This window comes from Micromys minutus (genome assembly GCF_963924665.1).
Source record: "Micromys minutus genome assembly, chromosome: 2".
In the NCBI taxonomy this organism is placed as follows: Eukaryota; Metazoa; Chordata; class Mammalia; order Rodentia; family Muridae; genus Micromys; species Micromys minutus.
This window is the reverse complement of record NC_137971.1, coordinates 2,927,512-2,952,337: the sequence shown is the minus strand read 5'-3', so window position 1 is coordinate 2,952,337 and position 24,826 is coordinate 2,927,512. Positions and strand designations below refer to the sequence as shown.

General features: G+C 45.3%; 1 protein-coding gene across 1 annotated transcript in view; it reads left to right on the top strand.

The window, feature by feature from the left end:
* Positions 1-24,826, top strand: part of ATRNL1 (attractin like 1) — a 494,725-nt gene that overhangs the window by 405,219 nt on the left and 64,680 nt on the right. The window contains exon 28 of the mRNA XM_080912593.1: positions 4,577-4,691. Coding sequence (XP_080768719.1) covers positions 4,577-4,691 — 115 coding nt within the window. The remainder of the gene's footprint in view (positions 1-4,576; positions 4,692-24,826) is intronic.

Genomic DNA, 24,826 nt, shown 5'->3' with positions numbered 1-24,826 from the left:
ACCCAACATGCACTTCAATATCTTAAATGCTGAGAGTCATACCCCCCACTTGACACAATACTCAGGCATTTTGAGGAGGAAGTAGCTATAGGAGGTGAGTGAGGAGTAAGGAACTCAGCTGTGGAGCTTGTGTGATAGCACACGCCTCTGACACCAGCACTGGAGAAGCTCAGGAAGAAAGATCATAAATTACAGGCCAGCCTAGATTGCAAAGCAGGACACATGGTAGAGAGTTTACATAGGTCCAAGACCATGTTCTACAGCTCCGAAGCGTGACAAAATAAGAGAAGTAAAAAGGGAAGGAAGAAACAGGCCAGGTCTCCAAGGGCTTGATCAAGTGGGATGGGAAACCACTTAACTAAAGAGGCTCATCATCTCTAAAGACCTAGAAAGGAAGTGGGCAGGTTCTCAGACCAAGGAAAGCTTCTTGGCTCGGTCACGCTTGGATGTGGCTTTGAGGGTTGTGGATCATGAAAGTAGCCACTGTAGGGACAAAGTCCTAGATCATGAAAGATGGCAGAGGGGGAAGACTGATTCTGGAGCTAGTGACAAGACTTGAGGGGTTGCTCTCACATCATTAGAGGGTCCTGCCCGGAGGCCCAGGAATGCTCTTTTGTGCTACAGACCTCTTGTGGCAGTCTTTGTGCCCATTTTGACCCACAGACATGTTCCGTTGGTTGACAACAATTTTTTAATTCAATCTACTTAGAGACTCCATACACCTGTCTCTGACCGCCATGTTACAGTCTTACTCCAGACCTTCACTTCGAACCTATGAGTCATATGTGGTGAATAGCTAGTGGAAGAAAATCAAATATCCCAATAAGTCTCCAGCTACCATGCAGGGCTTCCAGAGATGGGCCTCACTGGGATGTGGTTGTGTTCTAAAGCTGCTGAGATTCATGTCACAGCAGTTTTTCAAGACAGGTCCCTGCCTCTAATGACAGTCACACCTTCAGAACATACTATGCTTTAAGAAGTACCTTGAGAGTATTTGCTATCCCCAAGTTTAAGAGACTGGAAAGACTTTGCTGTAAAGTCTATGACCCTTCATAATGATGACTTGAAATTAAGTTCTATAGTTAGAAAAACCTCCAGTGGGTGAAGCGAAAAGTTCTGTGTGCACAGTGTGTTGTGTGAGCATTGTGTGTTATGTGAATGAGGTGTGTTGTGTGTTTGTGAGCATTGTGTGTTCTGCTATGTGAGCATTATGTGTGGTGAATGTTGTGTGTTGTGCAAGCATTGTGTGTTATGTGAACGAGGTATGTTGTGTGTTTGTGAGCATTGTGTGGTAAATGTTGTGTGTTGTGTGTCTTGTGCTTCCTAGACTAGGGCTGCTCGTTGCGTAGTTGTTAACCATGCTTTCTCCCCATGAGTTCTCTGCATCACAGCAGGAAACTGAAGGAAATCCCAGTTCTGTCATTGTGAGGTGATTGTGAGTCATGGTTATATGGTTGTCTCAAAACAACTGACAAACCTCAGGGCAGCCAAAATACGGTCACGTGTAGCATGTCGCTATTTTCCTTTTAGTTCAGGGATTATAAAGGACTTCTTTCTATCTTAAATCTAAAATCCCATAGTGAAAGCAATATTTGTCACAAGTTCTTTTGCAATCATTTTTAATTATGTTAATTCCTTCCAGAAGTGTCAGAGAACTGACCAGTTACTAATACTTTGAACATAATGAATGATTCATGCTTTGCTAATAATATTCTTCTATGAAAGGTCTAGGAGCTAAAAATAGGCCAAGTTGTAAGACAGTCTGCGTTAAAGGTAGAATTATCATCTCCTTTTACATAGTTTACCAACACGAAGAGGTTGTAAGGAATATTTCTTCTATGTAATCATGGCAGATGTGAAAATGGGGGAATTAGTGTGAGAATAATCCTACGGAGCTGGCATTCTGGGAGCCCTAACTCCTGTCCCGTTCTCCAGTTCTGCAGGCCTTGGCCTTGTCCATGGCTGAGACTTTCAAGTTTAAAGTGCTCATTAACTGGCCTGTGTCCCACCAGAAGCACACGGCCATTTGTCACTCATTTTTCCTTCAGTTGATGCCTTCAGTATTTACAGTCTTTCCTGTGGTGTCAAGAAATAGGAAGGTAACCTAGCAACAGCTCCAAGTAATGGACTCCCAAACCATGTGTTGTTTTCCTGAATCCCCCACACCAAACAACACTGTTTCCCAAAGATCTTTAGACAAATTCAAATTCCACCCTACTAGCTTCTATATTCAAGTTATTTAAATGAATTTGAATAAACCAAGTCTGTTGATTGTTACACTGAGAGCTAGAAAACAGGGTAAGAAAGCCTTATCGGAGGTGCCAGTGATCAGTTATTTCTTAGCAACACTGATAGGGCGTTTGATATTTCTAACAAATTACTGCCATTTAAACCTGGAATTCATTTTGCAGTCTCCTGGTATATTTTAGCAAATTGACCTTTACATATGTTTTGCATCTATTAAATTAAAATACATTTCAGTTACATAGAAAAATGGTTGGGAAATTCATAGTACTTTTTTCTGTTAGTCTTGCACTATGACAAGGCTATTCCCTAAATATTTACATCATGGGATAATATCTATGTATTTATGCTAATTCTGACTTAACATTTTCAAAACTTAATCTGTTAAGTACCAGAGCATGGATCCTGTAACTTGGCACAAGCCAGACAACAGCCAGTCACATTATCTTGGAACGATTTAATGCTCTTTGCTTTCCACCTTGGCCACTTTCACCCTTATATAAAAAACTTCCAAAATCTGTCAATATGAGGATAATTTTAAACATGAGATTTATGTTGCTATAAAGGAGAAATCTTTTATAACCACATAAAACCATTGTAACTGGGAACTCAGTCTAAGTTTTACATAAAAGGGAGCATATTTTATCTTTAATACCTCATTAAGCTTTCTGGAAATGGCAATATTCTAGAATATTCTAGGTGAATGGCTACATATGTCTATATTTCTTCAAAAGTTCAAATATCTTCAGTAGAAAAAAACATCTGAGTAAATCATTTGTTCTAATAATTAGAGGTATTTCCACTATTATTAATCTTTTCCTCTTTTAATTTTGCCTTTATACAGATATACTATTTTGACAGGTGTCTCCAACCTCTAATTTTTCAGATGATGTAGCACAAGCTGCCATTCTAGACTAAGTTGATAACCTGTAGTCTCAAAAAGTCACTCTACATTTAAGATGTGTGTGTGTGTGTGTGTGTGTGTGTGTGTGTGTGTGTGTGTGTGTGTTTAGTAGGAAGGGGTGAATATATACATACGTGTGTATATGTAGTTGTGCATGTGTGTGAATGAGAGTGCTTGTTTGTCTATACATGGGCCACAGGGTATTGTTGAGAACACAGATTCAGGAGGCAGCTCCCTGAGTCCACATGCCATCCCTCTCACTTCTTCCCAGCTGTGGAGAGTCTATACTCACTCCTTGCCTTCTGGGAAACACTTTCAAATACATTTTCATCCCAGATAGAGAATCAACAACAGCTCCAAAGCAGTTCCACCCAAGCCTGGTTTAGTTGACCAATGAGTTTATTGGTGCTAATTAGAGGAGTGCAGGCATCTGAGTTGGCCAGTGTCCTCCCCAGCATCTGTTGCTACTTGTATCCTCAAGGAGGACCTGGTGAAGATTGTCTGTTTCAGGAGCTTCCTGAGACTTGTATGTCTCCTTTACTTTCTGAGACTTAATGTTCTCCCACTGGGTGAAAATGTTTTAACTTGGGGGTAATTGCTACAGAAGAACCCTCTTCAATATACTCATCTTAAAAGGCTCTTATAAAACTAAATCAGGCAATATGTGCAAAGCCGTGACACATTTAATCCCCGGTAAAACATTAATGTAGTACCTTCATTATCAACATTTACATATTAACCTCATGTCTACCCTTTTATTTATACAAGTGTATGATAGACAATTATTACATATGTCTGTCACTTAGGTAATTTTAAAGATATGCCCATGTGAGCTCTCACTTAAAATGGAGATTTCTTAAGATAAATGCACAGAATGAAAGAGCAGAGACTTGATCACCGAGTCAGGGAGGTATAAAGAAGAAGATGTGGGGTGAGGGCCGTACATCTAGCTTTCGAAGGTGGATGAATGTGGAGATCTGTTGTACATGGGGAAGGCTGGATTCAGTAACACTGTATTGTATACTAAAGCTGTGCTAAAGTCTAAACTACGGAGTGGTGGCAATCGGCTTGACTTTAGCTATAAGGTCACTGATGCACACACATGCACACATAGAAGTCATTTTTAAAAAGGTATGTCAGTGGGACGTTTGGAATTGTGATCCCTTATCTGCATGGTAGATGGTGTTATGCAGGTCACCACTAAGGTATCAGAGATGGGGAAGTAACCAGGATGTGTACCTCTGTGCTATGCTAACTGGGCTATCATAGTGAAATGTGCCTCTCTATTCCCACCACACACCTGCAGGCTCAGGGGTTCCCCGGGGAGTAGGAATGCAGTTTTGCTCCCTGAAGGACAGAGGAACCACAAAGCAAGCAGCCATACCACATTGTCACCTATGCAAACTCATGGTGGGTTTTCTTTTCCAGGGTGCACCTAAGCCAATAGCCATCGAACCCTGTGCTGGGAATAGAGCTGCTGTCCTGACCGTGTTTCTCTGTCTACCCAGAGGATCATCGGGCGCCCCACCCCCTGGGCAGTCAGGTATGGTGCACGATCCAACAGTGGTAAGCAAACTTTTCATTGAGGAGAAGAAACAGTTATGCTAAAAACTGTCAGGATCCTTACGGGATCTGACTCAGAACCTGGCAGTGACATCTTACACAGATATGTACATTGTATGCGCCGGCGCTTACGAGTGTTCCCTACAAACACTTACTGAATGTATGTGTGTTTGTATGGTCTGTAATTCATCTGCTTGTTGTAAGGACATTCACTCCCCTGGAAAGGAGGCCCTAATGCTGTGGCCACCTGTTTCCCGGGTATGTCTGGCTTATGAGAGTCATGGCTATGGTGAGAAATTTGCATTGTGGGTATGGAGTCAGCCCAGAGGAGCTGCGTGATTGGGGGACTGGGTGGCAACAGGAGACTGTAGCTAGATGCAAACATGTCACAAGTGGGATATGTTTCCCTCTCTGCTCAGGACAGGTGGAGCTGATAGACATTCTCTTTCCCAGGGAACAACAGTGATTCCTGTCCTGAGTCCCCTTTTCCTACTTGATCTGGGAGCTGATTACAAGTGTGGTCTTGGGTTTCCTCAAGGCTGGGATGCCCTCACCCTGTAAACACACTCGTGTGAGTGTCATCGGGAGGCAGATTGCACCGCACACTCGTGTCTTTGTATAATCCATCTACCCAAAATAATCCTTGCCATACTTTCGTCTTTTCTGGTCAGCTCTCAATAGAAGGGATGTTTTTGAGAGCAACGGCTTTTCCATCTTTCTCCTCAGTTCCCTTTATTCATAAAACCAAGTGCCTGAGTCCTGGCACCTTCTCCTTCACTGTGGTGGACAGTGCACCTGCCTCCTAGTCAGGTTATCTTACCTCATTCCCCACTGAACTTTGACCTTGCAATGTATCGCCCCTCCCCCAGAATGGGAACCTTACATCTTATGAGCTCTAAGTACACATGCTGCACCCCCCACCCCACCCCAGCCCCAGTGGACAGTTTCCATCAGCCTTTGGCTCCTCATTTACAGCCCCTGCAGCTGTCTTGCTGCAAGAATTTCTATCCAGAGTTCAGGGGTAAATGTTTATTCAGAGAAGAAATCCACCCACACCTTCCTAAACACCGGGGTGTCTTTGTTCTTTTGGCAATACCCAGGTGACTAGCACACAGAATGGAGAAAAGTTTGGCAGTAAGTTTGGCACCGGTCCGAGGAGATGGATAATTATAGGAACTGTGCCCAGCTAATGGAAGCATTGTTTTAAAGCTGGGATGATTTCCAAAACAAACACTCCGCTAGTGAAAACAAGCCAGCATTCCCCTTGATCCTTGACCGGAGGAAAGTAGAGCAACGGTCAATATTCTGACCCTTTGACCTTTAACTCTCTCCGACTTAGGCTGTGTGGGCCACCGCTGTAGCCTGTAGCCATGCCCTCTCAGGGAGGAGTGCGTTACCGTCCCCCTGATAATGCCACTTCGCGGTGTCCCTTACACGGTGCTCTCCGACTTTTCACATCCAATCATCATGACAAGCCTGTGAACTGGGTGACACAAAGCTCCGAGTGAGAGGAGTCGTGCGTAGAAAGGAAGAACCTGAGTGGGGAGGTAAGGGACAGAGCAAAGAGAAAACAGCTTGTCACTGCCAGCATCCCATCTGTAGCACAGAGGGCATTTACACCTGACAGCCCACAGCTTCATAACTGAAGCATTTGAATTGATGGTGGCAGTGTCTGCAGGGCTGCCCCGGGGAGACGGATGAAACACTGAAGTGGTTTGCACACCTTCTCCCCAGCTCAGGACGCGAACGATGTGGTTGTGTGTCCGTTGTTGTGTCTCCGTGCATTATTCAAGAGGGTCTTGTTACTTGTTTCTTTAAACCTAGTAAAGTTTGCCCAGGTATTCTTACAGGAGAAGGAATGTTCCTTCCTTTATTCTGTCCTTCTAGATACACTGTGTCTATTGACAGCCTCTGAAATCTCCTCGTGGTAATGGAGGCAGGATGATGGCCGATTGACAGGTGCGAGGCAGGCAAAGTATAGACGTCAGCGAGGGACTTAGTGCTGGGAAAACGGGTGTTCATATAAAACTCAACTTTACTGTATCATTGATTTTTCTTAATGAAAATAATGGAATAACAATCTCTTGACTGTCTAAAATTTGGTGACTGTGAGTCCTTCAGGACAAGACGCCCTTGCTGGTCCTTCTCTCTCATTTGGTACATACATGTGAGGGTGGGCCTTCCCAGATCTATTCAGATTACCCAATGAAACACACACACACACACACACACACACACACTACTTTCAGGCTCCTGAATCTTCTTTAATCCAGTCTAGATGACACTTAAAGTCACCACTGCATTGTTTCTTCCTCAAACAGCAAGCATCCGGAGCGCACTCCAGTGTCCTTCTCCGGCAGGAGCTAGGGGTCTTAGGTGAACCAGAACGTGTTTGCTCTCTACTAACACCTGCTTCTGTAATTGCTAATGAGCGGACATGGCCTTTTGTATCTGTCTTGAAGATGTGAGCTGCCTCTGGCCAGAGGATAGGCTGCGCCTTTAAGCTCTAGGTTGCTCAGGCACTGACCTCGTCCTCTAATTACTCCTTCAGTCCTACTGGGGTTTTGTTCGGTTAGTTTTGTTTTGTTTTTCACATACAAAGTGATGGGTTTCATTGTGACATTTCTATGCAGTAGGATGTCATTGAACTTTGTTCTTATTGGTCCTCTCCCTACCCCACCCCTCTTGGCTCCCTTTCTCCCCACAAATGTCCCCCCACTTTCTCTTCCTATATATTCCATTCTTCTTCCTTGACCCCGCTCTTTAGACTTTCTCATCTGCTCATCTTTTCACGGTATGAGTGAGTGTGTATGTCTGTGTGTGTCTTCCAGTGTGTCTGTGTATGTGTCTGTCTCTGTGTCCGTGTGGTGTTTGTGTGTTTGTGTGCATGTATGTATGCATGTTTATGTCTGTCTATGTGTGAGTGTGTGTGGTGTATATACGCGTTTGTATATCTGTGTGTTTGTGTGGTGTTTATATGTATTTGTGTGAATGTTTATATGTTTCTGTGTGAATATGTGAAAGTGTGTATATATGTATGTGTGTGTGAATGTGAGTTTGTGTCTCTGTGGGTGTGTGTGTGTGGTGTGTTTTATGCTTCTATATATAATATTTTGAAGTGCTCATGAGCATTTCCCCCCTTAGGTGGCTCAGAAGAAAAGCACAAAAAATTAAGTGTTTTGGTGGTTGTTGTTTCCGATGTGCGTAGAGTTGAAGTAATCAGGTACCTTACTTACCCAGCAAACATGCTGCATCTTGTGTGTTTGCTGTGAGCGGCCCCTGCCAATCACACCCGGCTCTGAGGTCCCTGAGATCTGTACTGTTAGCATGGTTCGCCATGCTGTTTCTCTTCCTGCCACAGAATTCCTGCAGAACTCATGTTCCCGTGACACAGCTCTGCTGTGTGACACTAAACCAAGCTTGTCTCTGATCACCCAGACAGCACTGTCCCCAAGCATTTCAGAGTCACATTAGGATGAAATGTGGACTAGTAAGTAGAGCTTTTGAGAAGCACAAATTAAAAAGGATAGTGACCACTACCTCTCCGATGGAAGACTATGGATTCCACGGTGTGTGGATTCTTCCTAAGAAGTTGCATTTGAATGTTCCTCACTGGTTTGAAAATCCCAGGGCCCCAAATGTCCACTGCTAAAAAGAAGCAGTCTGTGTCAACTAAAGCCAAAATTTTACTATGATGCAGTCCATATATAATTTGTTTTTAAGTAGTTTGTCATCATTCTCCGTGTGTGATGGCACGCGCAGCACAGTGCATGTGCGGAGTGAAGGGCGGCTTCCATGAAGGCTCCTCTTTCCTGCTCCTGTATGCGGGCCCCAGGACTGGAACAGTCTTCAGGTTTCTACAGCTCCTCTGCCTCCTGGGCCATCTCCCACCCTAGGTGGTAATTCTGACCTTCACAAGGGACTCGCTGCTGGGAAGTCCAAGACTTCAGTTGGAAGTCTTACTTCAGTTTAGAATTTTAGGCAAGATGATCACACTTTCTTAGGATAATCTACAAGTATTGCATAAAGTTTAAAACGATATTGTAGCCACAGTATAACTGATATATTTACTGTTTAAAACAATGACAAAACGACCTTTGAAGTTTAAAAAGGAAAGAGAAATAACAATTCTCAGTCAGCCATTGTATTAGGATGGGTTCACACACACACACACACACACACACACACACACACACACTTATTGCTTCCAGTCCCTTTGTGAAACTGCTGTGACTCCTGTTTTCCCTGAATCTCAGCAGAGAACAGTTTGCCCAGAGTCAATTGAGCCAGCAAATGGATGAGCCAGAGTTCAAACCCGGGTGTTTGAGACCCTCGTCCCGTGTGCCACCGTGACCTCAATACAGACATGAAGGGCTTCTGGATAAAGCCGTTCATTCTGGAAGGAAAAACTAAAATAAAGCAAATCTAGTCAAGAAAGACATGGAGGGTGTGTGCTAGCCTTGAGAGAACAAGAAGAGTTCAGCGATCTCTCATGGTGACGTGACTGCAAATGTGTGCTTGTGAGGCCACATCTGCTAAGAAGTCTGTGTGTAATAGCAACAGGCCTGCCCAGTTGCAGGAGAGGAACTAAGCCTGAATGTGTGAACTGTGGCCTCAGAGTTACGAGTCCCAAAGTGGTCACCAGGCTCTGCCACTCGGCTGTTGTGGCATGGACAGTTATGCTTTACATATGAGTTTACATGGACTTTACATATGACTTTACATGGGCTTTACATGACTTTACATGGGCTTTACATGACTTTACATGGGCTTTACATATGACTTCACATAGGCTTTACATATGACTTCACATGGGCTTTACATATGACTTCACATGGGCTTTACATATGACTTTACATGTTTTTACATATGACTAGGTTACGATCTGAAGATTCGCTCAGCCACTCTGAACAGAGTCCACAGCTCTGCTGCAAATGATGTTGTCCTATATGGTCACTGAACTTATTCTTCAAGTTACGCGGGATGGGATCAGCTAGGATACTTTGTTTTCCCATCTCCTGCTTAGCTTCTGTCTTAGTTGTGGTTTCTGTTGCTCTGGTAAAATACCCAGAGCAGTTTGGAGAGGACAGGTTTATTTCGGTTCTTGGGTCACGCTGTCATCCTTGAGTGAATTCAGGGCTCAGGCACACACTGTGAGTGCTCGTGCACACAACCTGCTGAGTACATTCAGTGTTGCTCCTCTGTGTATGATTTTAGGGCTGACTACTTGGTATCGAACCGGTTTGGGGGTCCATTCCTGAGCAAGGCTGATTCTCCCTCTTGCTCAGTGGTTATTAACTGCCTTGTGAGATTTTTCTCCCTCTATGGTGACATGTCAGCTGGTGTCATTGTCCAGGTTTTGATTAGATAGAAGTGATGTTGGGATCCCATGGGTATGGCTTCCCTGTCATATATAAAAAGCTGACAGTTTTGTGCACTGACTCTAGTCTTTCTGCCCCCCTTCCACTGAGTCGTGGGTAGAGGGGTTACAGATGCTCCGGTTGGAGTTTGGTAGTCATGGTTACTTCTCTCAATTATGATCAGCTGTGGATTCCCACGATGATCCTCATCTGCTACAAAAGAAAGAAGCTTTATGACGAGGGCTCCTCTTGTCTGTAGGATGGGGACAGGTATTCAGGATGCAGATAGAACTCACGCTGTCTTGGGACGTGGCAGTGATATGTTCCCTTCCGGGTTGCCTGGCCCTACCAGCCTCAGCTAGTTTGATGTGACTCCTATTGAGTGGGTTTGAGCCCAGCTAAAGGGCCGTTGGTTACCCTGAGATAAATGTGCCTCTATTGCTTCTCTCCTTGACAGCTTGCACAGCCTCTCACGGTACTTAGTCCTCAGGAAGGAGGCTTCTGGGTCAGATCCAGCTCAGTTCCTCCAAGTCCTGTATCCAAAGTACATAGTGTCTTCAGCAATAGAGATTTACCGTCAACCTCTGGGGGACCACCACGGGCAACAGCCTGTATTGTTTTAAGGGTCTCTTGAGCTTCTCAGACAAACAACTCAAAAGACTTCCCATGCCTGGTCTTATGGGTTTGTTGTTGTTTTGTTTTTTTATGTAGTATATCATTTCTTGAGGAAGTATCAAGATCCTACGTAGCATAATTTCATGTGAATGCATGCATGTGTAATATTTAATTTTGTGAAAACATACAATGATATGATTTCATACCCTTTTCAGTATTTACTCCCTGACCTCAGCGCTCCTCCCAGTGCAAGCCCCTCCTCCCCCTTCTCCATTTTCCCTTCCCAGCACCTGTGTCCCGCCCAGAGCCCTGCCCCCACCCATACCCCCTTCTCCTTTTGTCATCGTCTCTGTTGTTCCGGCAGACCCAGGAGGAGTAAGCCTGTCTTCCTGGGTCTGTGTCACCTCACTCAGGGTGACGGTTTGAAGCTCCATCCGTTTATCTGTCGATCTCCTGGTTTCCTTTTCCTTCTTAGCTGAACACTGTTCCACCGTGTATATGTGACACATCCTCATTACCCACCCTTTCACAGAGGACATTCAGGCTGTTTGCACTGCCTAGCTATTGTGGGTAGCACGGTCACGAACATGCCTGCGTCTCTCTGGGTAGCATGTCAGCTGACACAGCTGGGTCGTAGGTAGATCTGTCTTTAGCTTTCCACACTCATTTCCAGAGTGAGTGCCAGTTGTAATCCCACGGCGTGAGTGTGGGGCTACCCGTTCCCCACACCCCTGTCCACACAGCGTGTCCAGTCAGTCCAGTACCTATCTTATTAGATGTCGGGGGAAGTGGAGTTAATTCATACTGTCCCTGTTTTATACGCGAATAAAAGCTGAATGTCCCCCATGATCTTAGCTGTATCCCAGAGATGCTGGTTCTCAGTGACACACTGTCCTCCCAAGACAGTTCTTAAACAAGTCCCCATTTTCTAGTGTCTCTGGGACCTTCATCCTAAGCAGACCCTTCCTTCAGAGATCATCCTCTATGTCTTCACATGCATGGAAACACTTTTGCATTCCAGTCTTCACAATCTCTCGAGGGGCAGAAGAAACAGGGCTCCTCTATTCAGTTCAGTGTAGGCGACCAGCATGTTAGGTACTTTTAGACTGAATTCCAGTATTGCTCACAGTCAATATGTTAATCTGCACAAGGAAAGAAGAAGTATGGGTTAATAAAGGCAGAATGAGGCTGAGAACCCAGGAAGGTAATTAAATAAGAACACAGGTCTAAAATTGTTGTTGACTCTAAGAATATTTGATATGCAAATGACCCCAAACCCACCGTAGGGAAGGGTTCTGTCAGCTGTCCAGAGCTAGGGCAGGCTTGAACCCACTCCATCTTTATATTCCCTCAGACCTACTTAAAAAGCATCTGCTGTGTGCTGGAGCTTCCACATCTGGAGACTCCAACCTTCACAGATATAAACATGACACAACAATCGTTTAAATAAACCCATCATTTTAACAACACGGTAAGTGCAATGAACAGGTTTGGAGGTGAAGCTGAAGAGATGTCTGATTTCCAACGTTAGTGCTCGACGACTGCCACACAGCTCCTGCAGGACTGGACTGCTGGATATTCCTCACCTCACCTCCTGGGCTTCTGGAAGCATTTGCCTCCCCTGGTGTTCTGCACCTTGACCTATGTCAGGTCCCTACTTAGAATTCGTGGAGAGCCCAGGGCTCCGAAGCTCCTCTGCCTGCATTTCAGACTCCGTGAGCCTTTTACAGACAAGGTTTTCTGTTCCCCTGAGTCCAGCCTTAGCGAGTCTCCGGGGTCCTTTTCATCTAGTTAGGAAAGCTGTGTACTGTTTCTCAGTCCTGCAACCGTAAATTCTCACCTGCTGAAGATCGATCTCTCCCTGGCTTCCCTGCTGCTTATATGTAAGGTCAAAGTCACCTTCCGTTCCCCCTTGTCCTGTCTGCCCATCCCTCAGACCTAAACTTCCTCTCTCTCTCTCTCTCTCTCTCTCTCTCTCTCTCTCTCTCTCTCTGTCTCTCTGTCTCTGTCTCTGTCTCTCTCTCCCCCCCTGCCCCCGTCCCTCCCTCCCTCCCTTTCTCCTCTTCGCTCTCTCTTGGACACTGTAGTCCCTGAGACCTGAGCCCACAGCAGACGGAGACCTCACCTTTCTATTCTTGATCCAGTCATGCTTTTTCCAAGCCTGGATTTCTGCCGAGGGTAGAGCACTGCCTTATTTGTCACTCCTCAGAAGCCCACGAACAGTTCCCAGTGTGTTGAAACGTCCAGAGATAGACTTCAGGGCAGGAGGCCCACCCTGCCGTTACGTAGCCCCTTTACGTAGCAAGGCCGCGGCCGTCGTTCGTGCTCATGCGCACAGCATCCTGAGTGAGTGGGCCTCATGCAATCTCTGCAGCCTCTTAGACCTGTTGGTGCTATGATTCTGTCCCTGCCTGCCAGCCTGTTTGCTTTTTCCTTTTTGTATATTTTTGAGGCAATGCCAGTCTGTGTATCCTGAGCTGGTTTCAAACCCGCTATCCACCAGCATCGATCCTCCACACTCTGCGTACCTGCGAATGCCACACCTGGCCCCGTACCTACTCTGTCCCTCAGATTATAAATATGTGCATATAGTTTGTCATCCTAACCACTGTCCACTGTTCCTCGATGCCCTTTCCCTCTTCTGCTGCCAGTTTTCAAGACTCAATTCGAATTTCGCTTCTGCTGTGCGAATCCTTCGCAGTGCCCGCGTGTAAGAGTGTGATCAGCTGAAACGCTTTCCTCCTCCCCTCTAACCTGGCAGGCAGCATAGACCTCCCTTTTCCTGGTTCCCAGGTAGAAGCTACCAACGGGTTCCTGGCCTTTCTGTTTGCTTGATAAACGTTTGATTAAGGAGTAAAGTCGATTAGTCACCACATGCAGAACTTCTCACCAAAAGAACTCTGCTATACAAACGTAAGCTTCGTAGGTTAGGTTTTGTGCTTCATTGGTTTTGATGCATTGAGGCTGCATATCTTGAGTAAAATTAAGCTGAGAACTGTACTTCTGATGGAGTATATCTGTTAAAGATGAGGTGCTAAGATTTAAGATTCAGTAAAATCAGAATATAGTGAAGGTAATTACAATGATGAGAACAGATCTATTACAATCACCATCACACGAACTGTTCCGAATCCATCCTGTGCTCTAAATATCTGTGAAGTATCGTAACCCTGGAAGTCATATGGAATACACATTCCTCACCTGTGAGGACAGTGGCCTCCTGAAGGTTTGAACACTTGACTACAGCCACACAGTAAATAAATGTGGGGTCAGAATTTAAAGACAGGAAAGCTTCACCGACCTGGGTGTTCTGCATGTCAGCTGGGCTTTTCCCAAACAGAGGGACTAGTACTGCCTCCAAGCACAGAGCAAGCTTCTCTGTGTCCAGTGTCCCTCACAGTGGGGTGGCCACATTCCTCCCAGCTGAGGTGTTACATTTTATCTCTGTATCACAGTTAATGGAGAGCAAAGAAAATTACCAATAAGAAACCTGACGCCTAGTGGGTATGAAGCGTACGTCCATGTTGGGCTGACCAAACTCCGATGTTTTCAGGATAAGCAGTTAGAGACATTTCTCCTAAAGAGCAGAATATAACACCTATAGCCAACACACTTCCCTTTCCCTGTCCTTCCCCCCTCCAGCCCATTTTGATAGTTCAATGATTGATTGTTAAACAATTGCTTTGGTCAAGGAGAAAGTCGGGGTGGTAGAAAAACTCAGCAAATAATTAATTCCAAAACCAGTACCGGGACCTAGATTCGTTCACAACAGGGAGCTGCTTCTGAAGTAAAATCGAGACGTTACGATGCAAGTTTTCTGACTGTAAATTAAATATGAAGAGTAAATCTGCTTCCCTTTGGACTCCTTATAAAACCCGATGCAGTGGTCGGTGGGAAATGCAGTTCCTGGATCCTTAGTGTGAAGGAGTCACTGTCAGCGGGCTTCTGCCGTAACAAACTGGAGTCACAGTCAGCGGGCTTCTGCCGTAACAAACTGGAGTCACTGTCAGCGGGCTTCTGCCGTAACAAACTGGAGTCACTGTCAGCGGGCTTCTGCCGTAACAAACTGGATTAAGCGGCAAGTGTGCAGCTTTCAGAGTTGTAAAGCCGGCAAGTCAAACCTAGTGTGGACAGGCCTGGGGTCCTGTCCTGGCTTTCAGCTGTCACCTCTTTGCTGTGTCCTCACCACGGAGACACCATGGGGTCTGCTATGTCACATAAGCGAGGCTTTACCCTCATAGCTTTATCTAATCTGTACTCATACCCATAGGCCCCCTTTCCTCAGCCCTCAGAGACTAGGTCACCCACATACTTGAAGCTGAGCTGGGGCTACCAAAAAAATAAAAGTGTCTGAATCTCTCATGTGGATTTGGAAAGGATTTGGCTCTTCCTGGTGTGTCTTTTACCACGGTAAAGGTCTGTCTAGCCTGAAAAACAATGATAATTTTCTTCTTAGCAGTTCTCAACTATCCACCCACTGCCATATAGAACCCAGATGTGCCAGGCAAAGGTGGTAAAATGTGAGGTGTGTGTGTGTGTGTGTGTGTGTGTGTGTGTGTGTACCCAGTCTCCGGTCCTTCTGTGTACTGTTCAATAGTGTGGGACTGTCTGCCAGAGCTGTTATTAAAATAAATGTGTGTTCCTGCTTATGACAGTCCTGAGGTAGGTTGAGGAGCAGCAGTTGAAAAGTAATTCCACCAAAGGTAACCCCTTGGCTATAGTTCGGTTAACTCCTTAAAGCCACAATGGTCTTTCTCAAAGGGCTTTTAAGGAAAAACGTTAATGACCCTCTGAGAAGTGAGTAATCCATCTCCATCTACCTGCCTTATAATTTGCAAAGGAGCACAGGCCATGCAGATTAAGCAGAGTTCCTTAATTGATGGGCAGCGCCCCGACTGTCATGCACCGAAGGCACCTGTGAAAGCTGGGAGAGATGTCCGTTCTTCCCTAGAGACGGAAGCTGGTCCAGAAGACTCTCGGGAGATGATATGAGAGGTCCTCCATTATCCCTGGGACCGTCGCTTAGAAACACTAAGGAGTAGAATGATTCCTGTCCCCTGAACCTGCCGTCTGATGTAATTTGAATTGAACCCTGAAGCTCCTAAAAGTATAGATGGAGTGGCCACCATTCAGTTCCATTTATCCAACAAGCCAGGCCAGGATCATCGAATCAATAGCATGGCTGTGCCATCTGCCTTCGCCTTGCTCCCCATCAGAATGAAAAATGACTCCGTAAGTGTCCGGAGAGGTGATTAGCTCTGAAGGCCGAGCTGTAATGGGAGAGACTTAGTTACATTTGTATTCAAAACTTTACTGGTAAAATGGAAAGGAAGCTGTTGTCCATATTAATAGATACATAAAATGTATGAATGGGGTAATTTTGTATTCCTCTATTTATGCATTATATTATGTAACTGTCTAATCACAGAGCCGGGAAGGGCAAAGAAATGACATCTGGCTCCACCAGGCGCCTGCCATCACAGCTGCTGACCCTGTCCAGAACCATCTTGGACAGGCAGTTCCTAAAGACGTCCCCTGAAAGGCACGCTGCTCACTTCCAAGACCAAGTCATTCTGTAACCGAACAGTCCCTACTGCAGTTTGATCTCATTTTCTTTTGTTCCCTGTCTTCTTGTCCTTGTCTCTCCAAAAATAGAGAGCAGCTGATTGTTCTCTCCAGCTGACCTACAAAGGGCCACAGAGCAGCTTCCGCATCACCTCCAGCCTCGGTGCGGCCCAGTTCCTGAGTCTGACCTTCCACCTTTGCTCAGGCCTGGCTTCCTTCTGACCTGTTCTGACCCTCAGAGCTCTCGCACTTCCCAGATGTCGTTGGTTCAAGACTGTGTTGGGACTCTAGATGTGGTTCCCTCCCTTTGCTGGTGACAAGGAAGCTGGCAAACTGAAGAAACTGAAGAAACTCCCTCAGAGACAAAGGTCCTCTTGGCTTGGTTTCCAGCCCCACCTTTCAGAGCCAGCTGCCCTGCTGATGGCCGCCTTCCCACCAGAGTTCAGGACTCTCCTCTGTCCTCCCCGGCCTTTCTGACCTTTTCTACTTTGTGCTAATGTCTGCTGTTCTTCTACCAGAAGAGGGGGTGGCTTGTTTCTGTTAGGTCCTCTAATGTCTAAGCACATGTCCTCAATGCCGTTCTTGATGAAATGTGCCGATATAATTATTTTAGAGAGAGGTTATGTGCCTCCTGCTGCTGGTTTCTAAAGAAACTTTTAACCACACTCTCACACACATTCTCTCTCTCTCTCTCTCTGTCTCTCTCTCTCTCTCTCTCTCTCTGTCTCTCTCTCTCTCTCTCTCTCTCTCTCTCTCTCTCTCCTTCTCTCTCTCTCTCTCTCTCTCTCTCTCTTACACACACACACACACACACACACACACACACACAAACGCCCCCATGGTATAAGTCTACCAGATTGCCCCTTGGCTTGGGCCTGTACCTGTATACCTCTGTTACCTTCCACCAAGAGACAGCCTCCTCTGGGGACCACGTCCTTGGTGGTGGTTCATCCTCAGGAACCTCGTCTCCATCTCGCCATCCGCACTCCACAGTGTTGCGTTCTCTCATTTACTGCTATAAAATTTCCGTCACGCTGTCTCCGTTCCGCCCAGGGGAGCTCAGGACAGTGATTCCCTCCTATTATTATCTGCTTGCTGGTAAACGATGCCTACAGTTGCTTAGTTCTTTTCCTCCTCTGTGTTGCTCACCTATGCCCATTGGTGCTAACCTCCAGAATCCAGTTCCTAGGCTGGTTGTAATCCACTGCACCTCGTCAGGCACTTGGCATCTGTGCGATACAAGAGTCTCCTAGTCTGGTCTCTGAAATGGAACTAAAGCTCCCTTGAGGTGAACTGAGCCCTCCGTTTGTCCCAAAAGTCTTGTTGGTTACTTGCAGTGTGGACGATTCTTTTCTGTGTTTAAAACATTTCTTTGGGTTTCTCTTCTTGCAGAAATATATGCTGTGATGATTTTGTCATCTGTAAGATCCTTGAATTTCTTAAAATTTTCTAATATTTTTTCTAAAACTGTATGTTCCATACACTCTTCTGTCACCTTAGGGTTTCAAGCAGGATCAGAGGCCATTGCTCTGTGTGTGTGTGTGTGTGTGTGTGTGTGTGTGTGTGTGTGTGTGTGTGTGTTTTATGCACATGTGTGTGCATGTGGGGGGCATAAAAATGAATCTCAAGACTTCCTGCCATTTAACCTCCTTTTACAGATTCTTCTGACTTTGCTTGATTACCTAAATTCTGAATCTTCCATTGGGTGTTTGAAGACAGATTTTTGCAAATACCTTTGAATGTATGTTTTAAACATCATTTGCTTTTGTATCTAAAACTAAGTCGGTCTTCCTAAGCTTGTCTCATGTGTGGTACCGGACAGAGTCTATCCCCTCAGCAGGTCACTGCACCCCTTGTCCTACGGCTCTTGGCCTTGGCCAGCATTCCAGAGTCATCTGTGTTTCTAGGGTAACTCAGTCTTAATAGAGAACTCCCAGACTCTATCCTAGATGGCAAGCCTGTCCATCTGAGCTTCTCCCCAATCTCTTCTTCCCATTCCCATTGAAAGTGTCTCATAGAAACCCCAATAGTTCTGGGTTCTTTATCTCACCCATCATGTTGGTGAGAATTAAGAGGATGACAGCGTACTGCAGGTGAGACAACACCTGTCCTCACGCTGAAGGGAATTTGGTGGCGCCTAACAAAACTACACGTACAATCTGAGTGTTAGAAATTTACCCAAAACATACTTCCAGCAGTATGCGATATAAATAAGCTGGTCACTTGTTTCAGCATTTTTCATAAACAAAAACTAATAAATACAACCTAGATAACAACGCATATGCAAACACCCGAGTGAGGCGCATGCACCTGCAAGGAGACAGGAAGAGCCTTTGAAAGAACAGGAAGGGATTTTCAGGCCATATTTGTGACAGATGCCGGGCGTTTAAATTATAGCCAAGTGTGTTGATGGGGGAAGTAAGAACATAGACTGGAATGGTGGCTCGCTTGTAGAGCTGAGGCAGGGAGTTTGAGGGCATCCTGGGTTACATACAGAGTGAGTTCCAGAACAACCTGGGTTACCGAGTGAGTCGCTGTTTCAAATAGAAAGAGAAAAACATATGACTATCTAAGTTTACAAAAGAGAAAAATAGCCAGAAAGTAAGGGCTGGCAAGATGGCTTATTCAGTGCAAGTCCTTGTTGCATAAGCTTGGAGGTCTGACTGTATAGCCCAAGCATCCACATAGAAAACTAGGCACAGGACATGTATCTGGGATCACAGCTCTGCAGGAGCAGATGGAGAAGGCTCCTGGGGATCCCCTGGCTACCCAGGGTCAGCCTAGCTAAATCGGTGAGCTCAAAGTTCAATGAAAGACCCAGCCTAAGAAAAAGTAAGGTGTACACAAATTGAGAAAGACAGCAAACATTAATGTATGGCCTCCACACACACGCTCTCACACATGCACATGTGTGTACACACAAACTTCATACAAAGCCCACACGTGCACACAAATGCAATAAAATAAACTAGAAACCAACAAGACTGTCTACCTGCAAGAAAAGCATGGAGAGAGAGTCTGCAGATGCACCAGTCCAAGATGAGGAGGTGGAGCTGTGGAGAGGGGACATGGGGTAAGGAGAGAAGACGGGCCTGAGGAACCCTTTGAGTGTGCTTCTGATTATGTACAACTTTCATTCTCAAACATAACTAATAAAGACATAAATAATAGCAGGACAAGGGAGAGCCAACAATGAAGTTTAAAGTATACAAATTGAGACCTTATTATAAACGAGTAAATTTTACATTGCAGCCTAAATAACTTCATAAAAATGAGTATGTTGACTGTAAGGCAGATGTTACAGGTGATCCACATGCACAGATATACCCTGGCTTACATGCACAGATATACCCTGGCTTACATGGACAGATATACCATGGCTTACATGCACAGATATACCCTGGCTTACATGGACAGATATACCCTGGCTTACATGCACAGATATACCATGGCTTACATGGACAGATATACCATGGCTTACATGCACAGATATACCCTGGCTTACATGCACAGATATACAATGGCTTACATGCACAGATATACCCTGGCTTACATGGGCAGATATACCATGGCTTACATGGACAGGTATACCATGGCTTACATGCACAGATATACCATGGCTTACATGGACAGGTATACCATGGCTTACATGGGCAGATATACCATGGCTTACATGGGCAGATATACCCTGGCTTACATGGGCAGATATACCCTGGCTTACATGGACAGATATACCATGGCTTACATGGGCAGATATACTCTGGCTTACATGGGCAGGTATACCATGGCTTACATGGGCAGATATACCATGGCTTACATGGACCGAGGCATGGGTTAGTCGTCCTGATGCTGCCTCATGTCTGGGCTGCGTCTAAACACCCACCGTAGTATATCATGGTCATGAGAGCTGGGTTTCTCAGACTAGAGAAAAAATATGTAAGGAAAAAAGTAAGGATTAGAATGGTGCCACGTGTTGGATTGGGCTAGGGGTCACTATGAACTCATGCATAGTCTGGTGTGTATAGATTCGTACAAGAACACACATGTTGGTATGTCTCTGCTTCTGACCCCTTGCCTGGGAGGTGGTGCCTCGGCAGTAATGAAGACGTTTGATACTCGTATCTTGGTATCTTAAAATTATTTCCTAACAAAAGGAACAATGGATTTGGAATGAAATGATCGATCCCAAGACTTAATGGGGGAAATTCAAGATGTACTAAAATCACCTTACACTTCTCCAGAGTGAGTGAGTACCAGTGTGGGTAAGACCCAGTGAAGGACGTGGGGTCAACTGAACGGGCAGCCAATGAGAAAACTCAGATAAATAAAGCGCAAATAAATGTGCTTCCATTCTCTTCAGAGTAAGCTAAACACACAGGCTACCCTAAGAGACATGTAGTCAGGTGAGTTAACACAGAAGACGGAGTGGGAAGCAGTTTATTCTCACAGCCCTAGGGGAGGGGCGCTCAAGGAGGAGGCGGAAAAGTGTCCATTGGACAAAACTACAGCAGTAATTGTTAAGGGTGGGACCTTATATTTGCTGGAATATAAAATGGGACAAACTGTGTTAGTAGCACACGTGCATAGGCGTGGAGTTGACCGCAAACGGAAAAGCTGTCAGTTTCTACTAGAAAAACCTCCAGACATGGACCTACTCAAATGGTCCCGGTTAACGTTAAGACGGTAGTAAGACACAGGTGTGTCATCTACCCACAGCTCTGCGGGGTTCCTGTTAAATGCATAACCAGTGTAACCAAGAAAAAACAAAGCAAATACAACACGATGAACATCTATTAAAAAGTATTTAAAAACTGTGACCAGAGCTTTGCAATTGTGCCTTAGAGTGCGGTCGGCAGGAAGCTCTGAATCTTCGGTCTGATCGTTCAGCATCCCGAATCTCTGTAGTCTGATCATGTGCCGAATGCCTGGTGAAAACCTGGGTAAGGCGTTTGAAAGCGAAGGCCGAGAGCTCTCCACGCTTCTGGAAATTTTGTGTCTGAGATTGCCTCAAAGTGAAGAGTGAAGGAATTTCCTCATGCCTCTTTTCAATGGGCACTCTCCAAGGGTTTGTTCAAAGGTTACAGGATGCACTTATTTTCCCACAGAAATCATATCTGTTTTGGTACATGGTTCCTTACTTAGCCTAGAACTCTGTATGCATTTATCTGTGTTGATCAGTCCCATGATGCCACAGAACGTAGGGTTTCAGTAAAAATGAGCGGTGGCAGCTACCAGTTCTCGTGCGTTCTCGCCCCCGCGCAGAGTCACGCGGTCTGTGGGCCACAGAGCCAGGATCCATGCACCGTGGCTGCTTCTCTTTTATGCCACCTTCACATGCTGTCCCCTTGGCAGGTTGTTACCATGCCTGACACACACATCACATTCCGTGGGCCACTCCAGCGTGGCACCACGCCATGCTGGGCCCAGGTACTCTCTAGCCGCCCTCTCCTGGCTGTCTCTCTGCCAGGCAGGAACTCTGCTCACATTCCCACGGCCCAGTAAAATCAAAGCTCCAGAAACTTGCAATTTATCAATCAGATTTATATGTTAAATTCTCAATCTACAATATAAATTTACAACCAGTTGACAAAGATGTAAACTGCCCACATAGATAAGAGAGACTGACCTATAGAAACCCTTAAAAATATTCATATCTACCTATCGCCAATTAAGACCACCTCGATCTAGATCCTTCTTTGGCTCCATCTTGATTTCTCCCTCCTTCCTGTTCTCTCCTTCCTTACAAAAACTTTGTCCCCACCCTAATCTCTACTGTCCAATCATTGATCGAATGACCTAATTAGTGCTAGCCCTCACCTGCATATAGACATCAACCTATACATAAGCAATAGTCCATTGCTGTGTTCCTTAGAGGAAGTAGCCCCAACAAGTAGCTGAAGAGGTTGCCTGACTGGCTCTCAGGTCTTACTGTGAGAATGTGAGTTCAGCAGGCTACTTTACAAAGACTGTAAAGCCCAGTCCTTTGATAGGCTGTCTTGTCTGCTCCCCTGGAGGAGACCTATCTGGCTAGAGACTGAAAAGGAACCGGCCTCTGGTACCTCTGCTGTCTGGCCCTCTGCATTTTGTCTCCTGCTTCTTGGACTGCTCACTCGCCTGTTAGGATGTAACTATTCATTAAGAGTAACTCTGCCTCACATCTTTAAATCATACTGGATAGATAAATCAGAAAGTATAAGAGCAAGTATCCTAAAAGCCTTATATTCTTACTGAATTGTGATGTGCTTAAAAAGTAGGACCATATTCTTGTTTTTTGAAAGCGTTTAGACCATGCTATGACACAATGAAGCTCTTCCTTACTGGGTATATACAAATGATGCAGCTATGAGCACAGAGCGTTGCTAAAGGGCCGGCCTTCCGATTGGACACCGTCTCCGTTGTGACTGAATGACCTCGGATGGTGTAAGTGTCCAAACGGGCAAGGACTCTCACACAGAGACCAGGACCACAAAGAAACGGTGCCTGTCACCAAGTCCTTACTGTGAGATAGTCAAGCAGCTCTTTCCTCCTCTGCTCTTGCTGAACCTCAGCAGCAACCCTGCAAGGTGGCTGTGTAGATTGGGAACGTTGAGGTTCAAAGTCTTACCAACAGTTACCAGCCACACAACAGGAAAAAGAAATAGTCTGAAGCTTTCTTGTTGCTTTGTGTCTTTCTCTGAAGTTTACAGCTGCAGTCACAGTACTCTAGTGTGGCCCTGACCAGGAAGTAGTAAATGGTCCAGAGAGCTGAGCAAGAAAAGCACTTACAGGAATACGTTAGGCTTGTGTCTAATCTGCTCTGTTTTAGGGTTTAAAATGACGGAGCAAAACAGAAAGCCAGCAGGGATTTTCAAACGTGACTCAGAGATCAAACATGACTCTTCTCTTTGGTCCCAGAACACTTCACACTCAAACCCCAGGCTTCGATGCTGTTCGTGTGCGTCCAACACAGACCTGTAATTGGTAAATTTACATCGTGTTTGTCGCCTGCAGATTAGGAAGGCACAGGTGTCAGATCTAGGAAATCCACAGAATCCCAGCCTTGTTCAGACTAATTGGTCCAATCGATAAAGTGCTAATTAGAAAATAAATCCAAACCTTTACTTTAGTAACTTTGATTGATGTAGCCCTCTTTCTAAAATCCCTATGTATTCACAAGTATAAAAAATAAAATTGTTTCCTCTAAAACCTATGAGTGTTAAATGTAGGAGTTTCCAGGCATTTTCATTGAAAATATCAGCCAGTTTATTAAAATGCATTCAGTTGCTACAGATCCTTAAAATCATGGCTCACATCTGGAGCACACTGCTATTTATGTCTACCTCTTTAGTGGGAGAAAATCATAGGACAGAGCATCAAAGCCTCCTTACAGGAAGAGCCTGCAATCCTAGGATGCAGTAAGCTGGCCCTCTGTCTTCTCTTCCAGGGGCAGCATCCTCAGCGTAACATCAGAGAGAGGACCTGTTCAGACCCCTAGCTTATACAGCTTCCTTCTCCACTGATTTGAGACTACCTGAATTCTCACAGTAAAAACTCTCAGGTCCTCATTCCCTTTTAGTACTTGGGAAGTTGTCACTGTGCGATGTGGTTTTATATGCTCGGCTGTTTGCATTGGATTGGTTGCTGCCCCTCAAGGCTGCTGCCTTGGGAGGTTAAATATACTTGAGTGATTAGTGTTTAGAGACGGAGGGTGACTCTAGACCCCTTGAGCTTTTCCCAACCGAATACCTGGTACTCACCACTCCACCCCACAGCCGACTCTCATCTGACTTCAGCACCAGTGATGACCACGTCTGTTAACGTGACATGTGACTCGTCCTTACTGTCTCTCTGACTAAACTGTGGGCAGCACAGAAGAAGCAAGGCTGCCTTTCGTTACCACTGCAGTGCCTCAGTCAGCCCTTCGGGGCTTGGGGAAGTGAATGAATGACTGTGTCCAACTTTACCTGTGCAGAAGCCTGGGGGCAGGGGAAGGCAGCAGTGATTTGCACAAGTCCGTAGGAGACGAACGCCCTGCCTAGCTCTGGCCTAGAGGATTTTAGGTCATACAGCGCTGTGACTGTCAGCTGCGGTAATTTATATAAAAACGGTCCTAGAGATGATCTGATTCTCTTCCCGTCTGTAGTTAGCTGGGATTCCAGACTTTTATGGAGAGCTGGGAGCCACTGCCAGTGAGAAGCGTGTCCCTGTGTGTGCAGCCGTGAGCACATGTGTGCACATGCATGTAGCAGGGAAGGTGCGTTTCTCTCCTGCTGCACACTGTCACTCTCCCTGGGCTGCCACCATAGGCGGCTTTCCTGGATATTGATATGTTATTGGTTGATTCTCTGATGAAAACTTAATGCGTATTCCTTTAACATTTTTTGAAAAAGGAAAGAGAAACAAATGTCTTACAGCCTGGAAATATTCACCACAAAAAAAAAAAAAAAAAAAAAAAAAAGCGCTATTTCTTTCCAGGATTTCCGGTATATTTAGGTTTCTTTTATGTAAGTGGCATCATTTTTAATGAAGTCCTATATTCTTCCTATCAACAAAAGTTATATAACAAGTCATTAAAAACTCTTCAGAAAAAAATCAA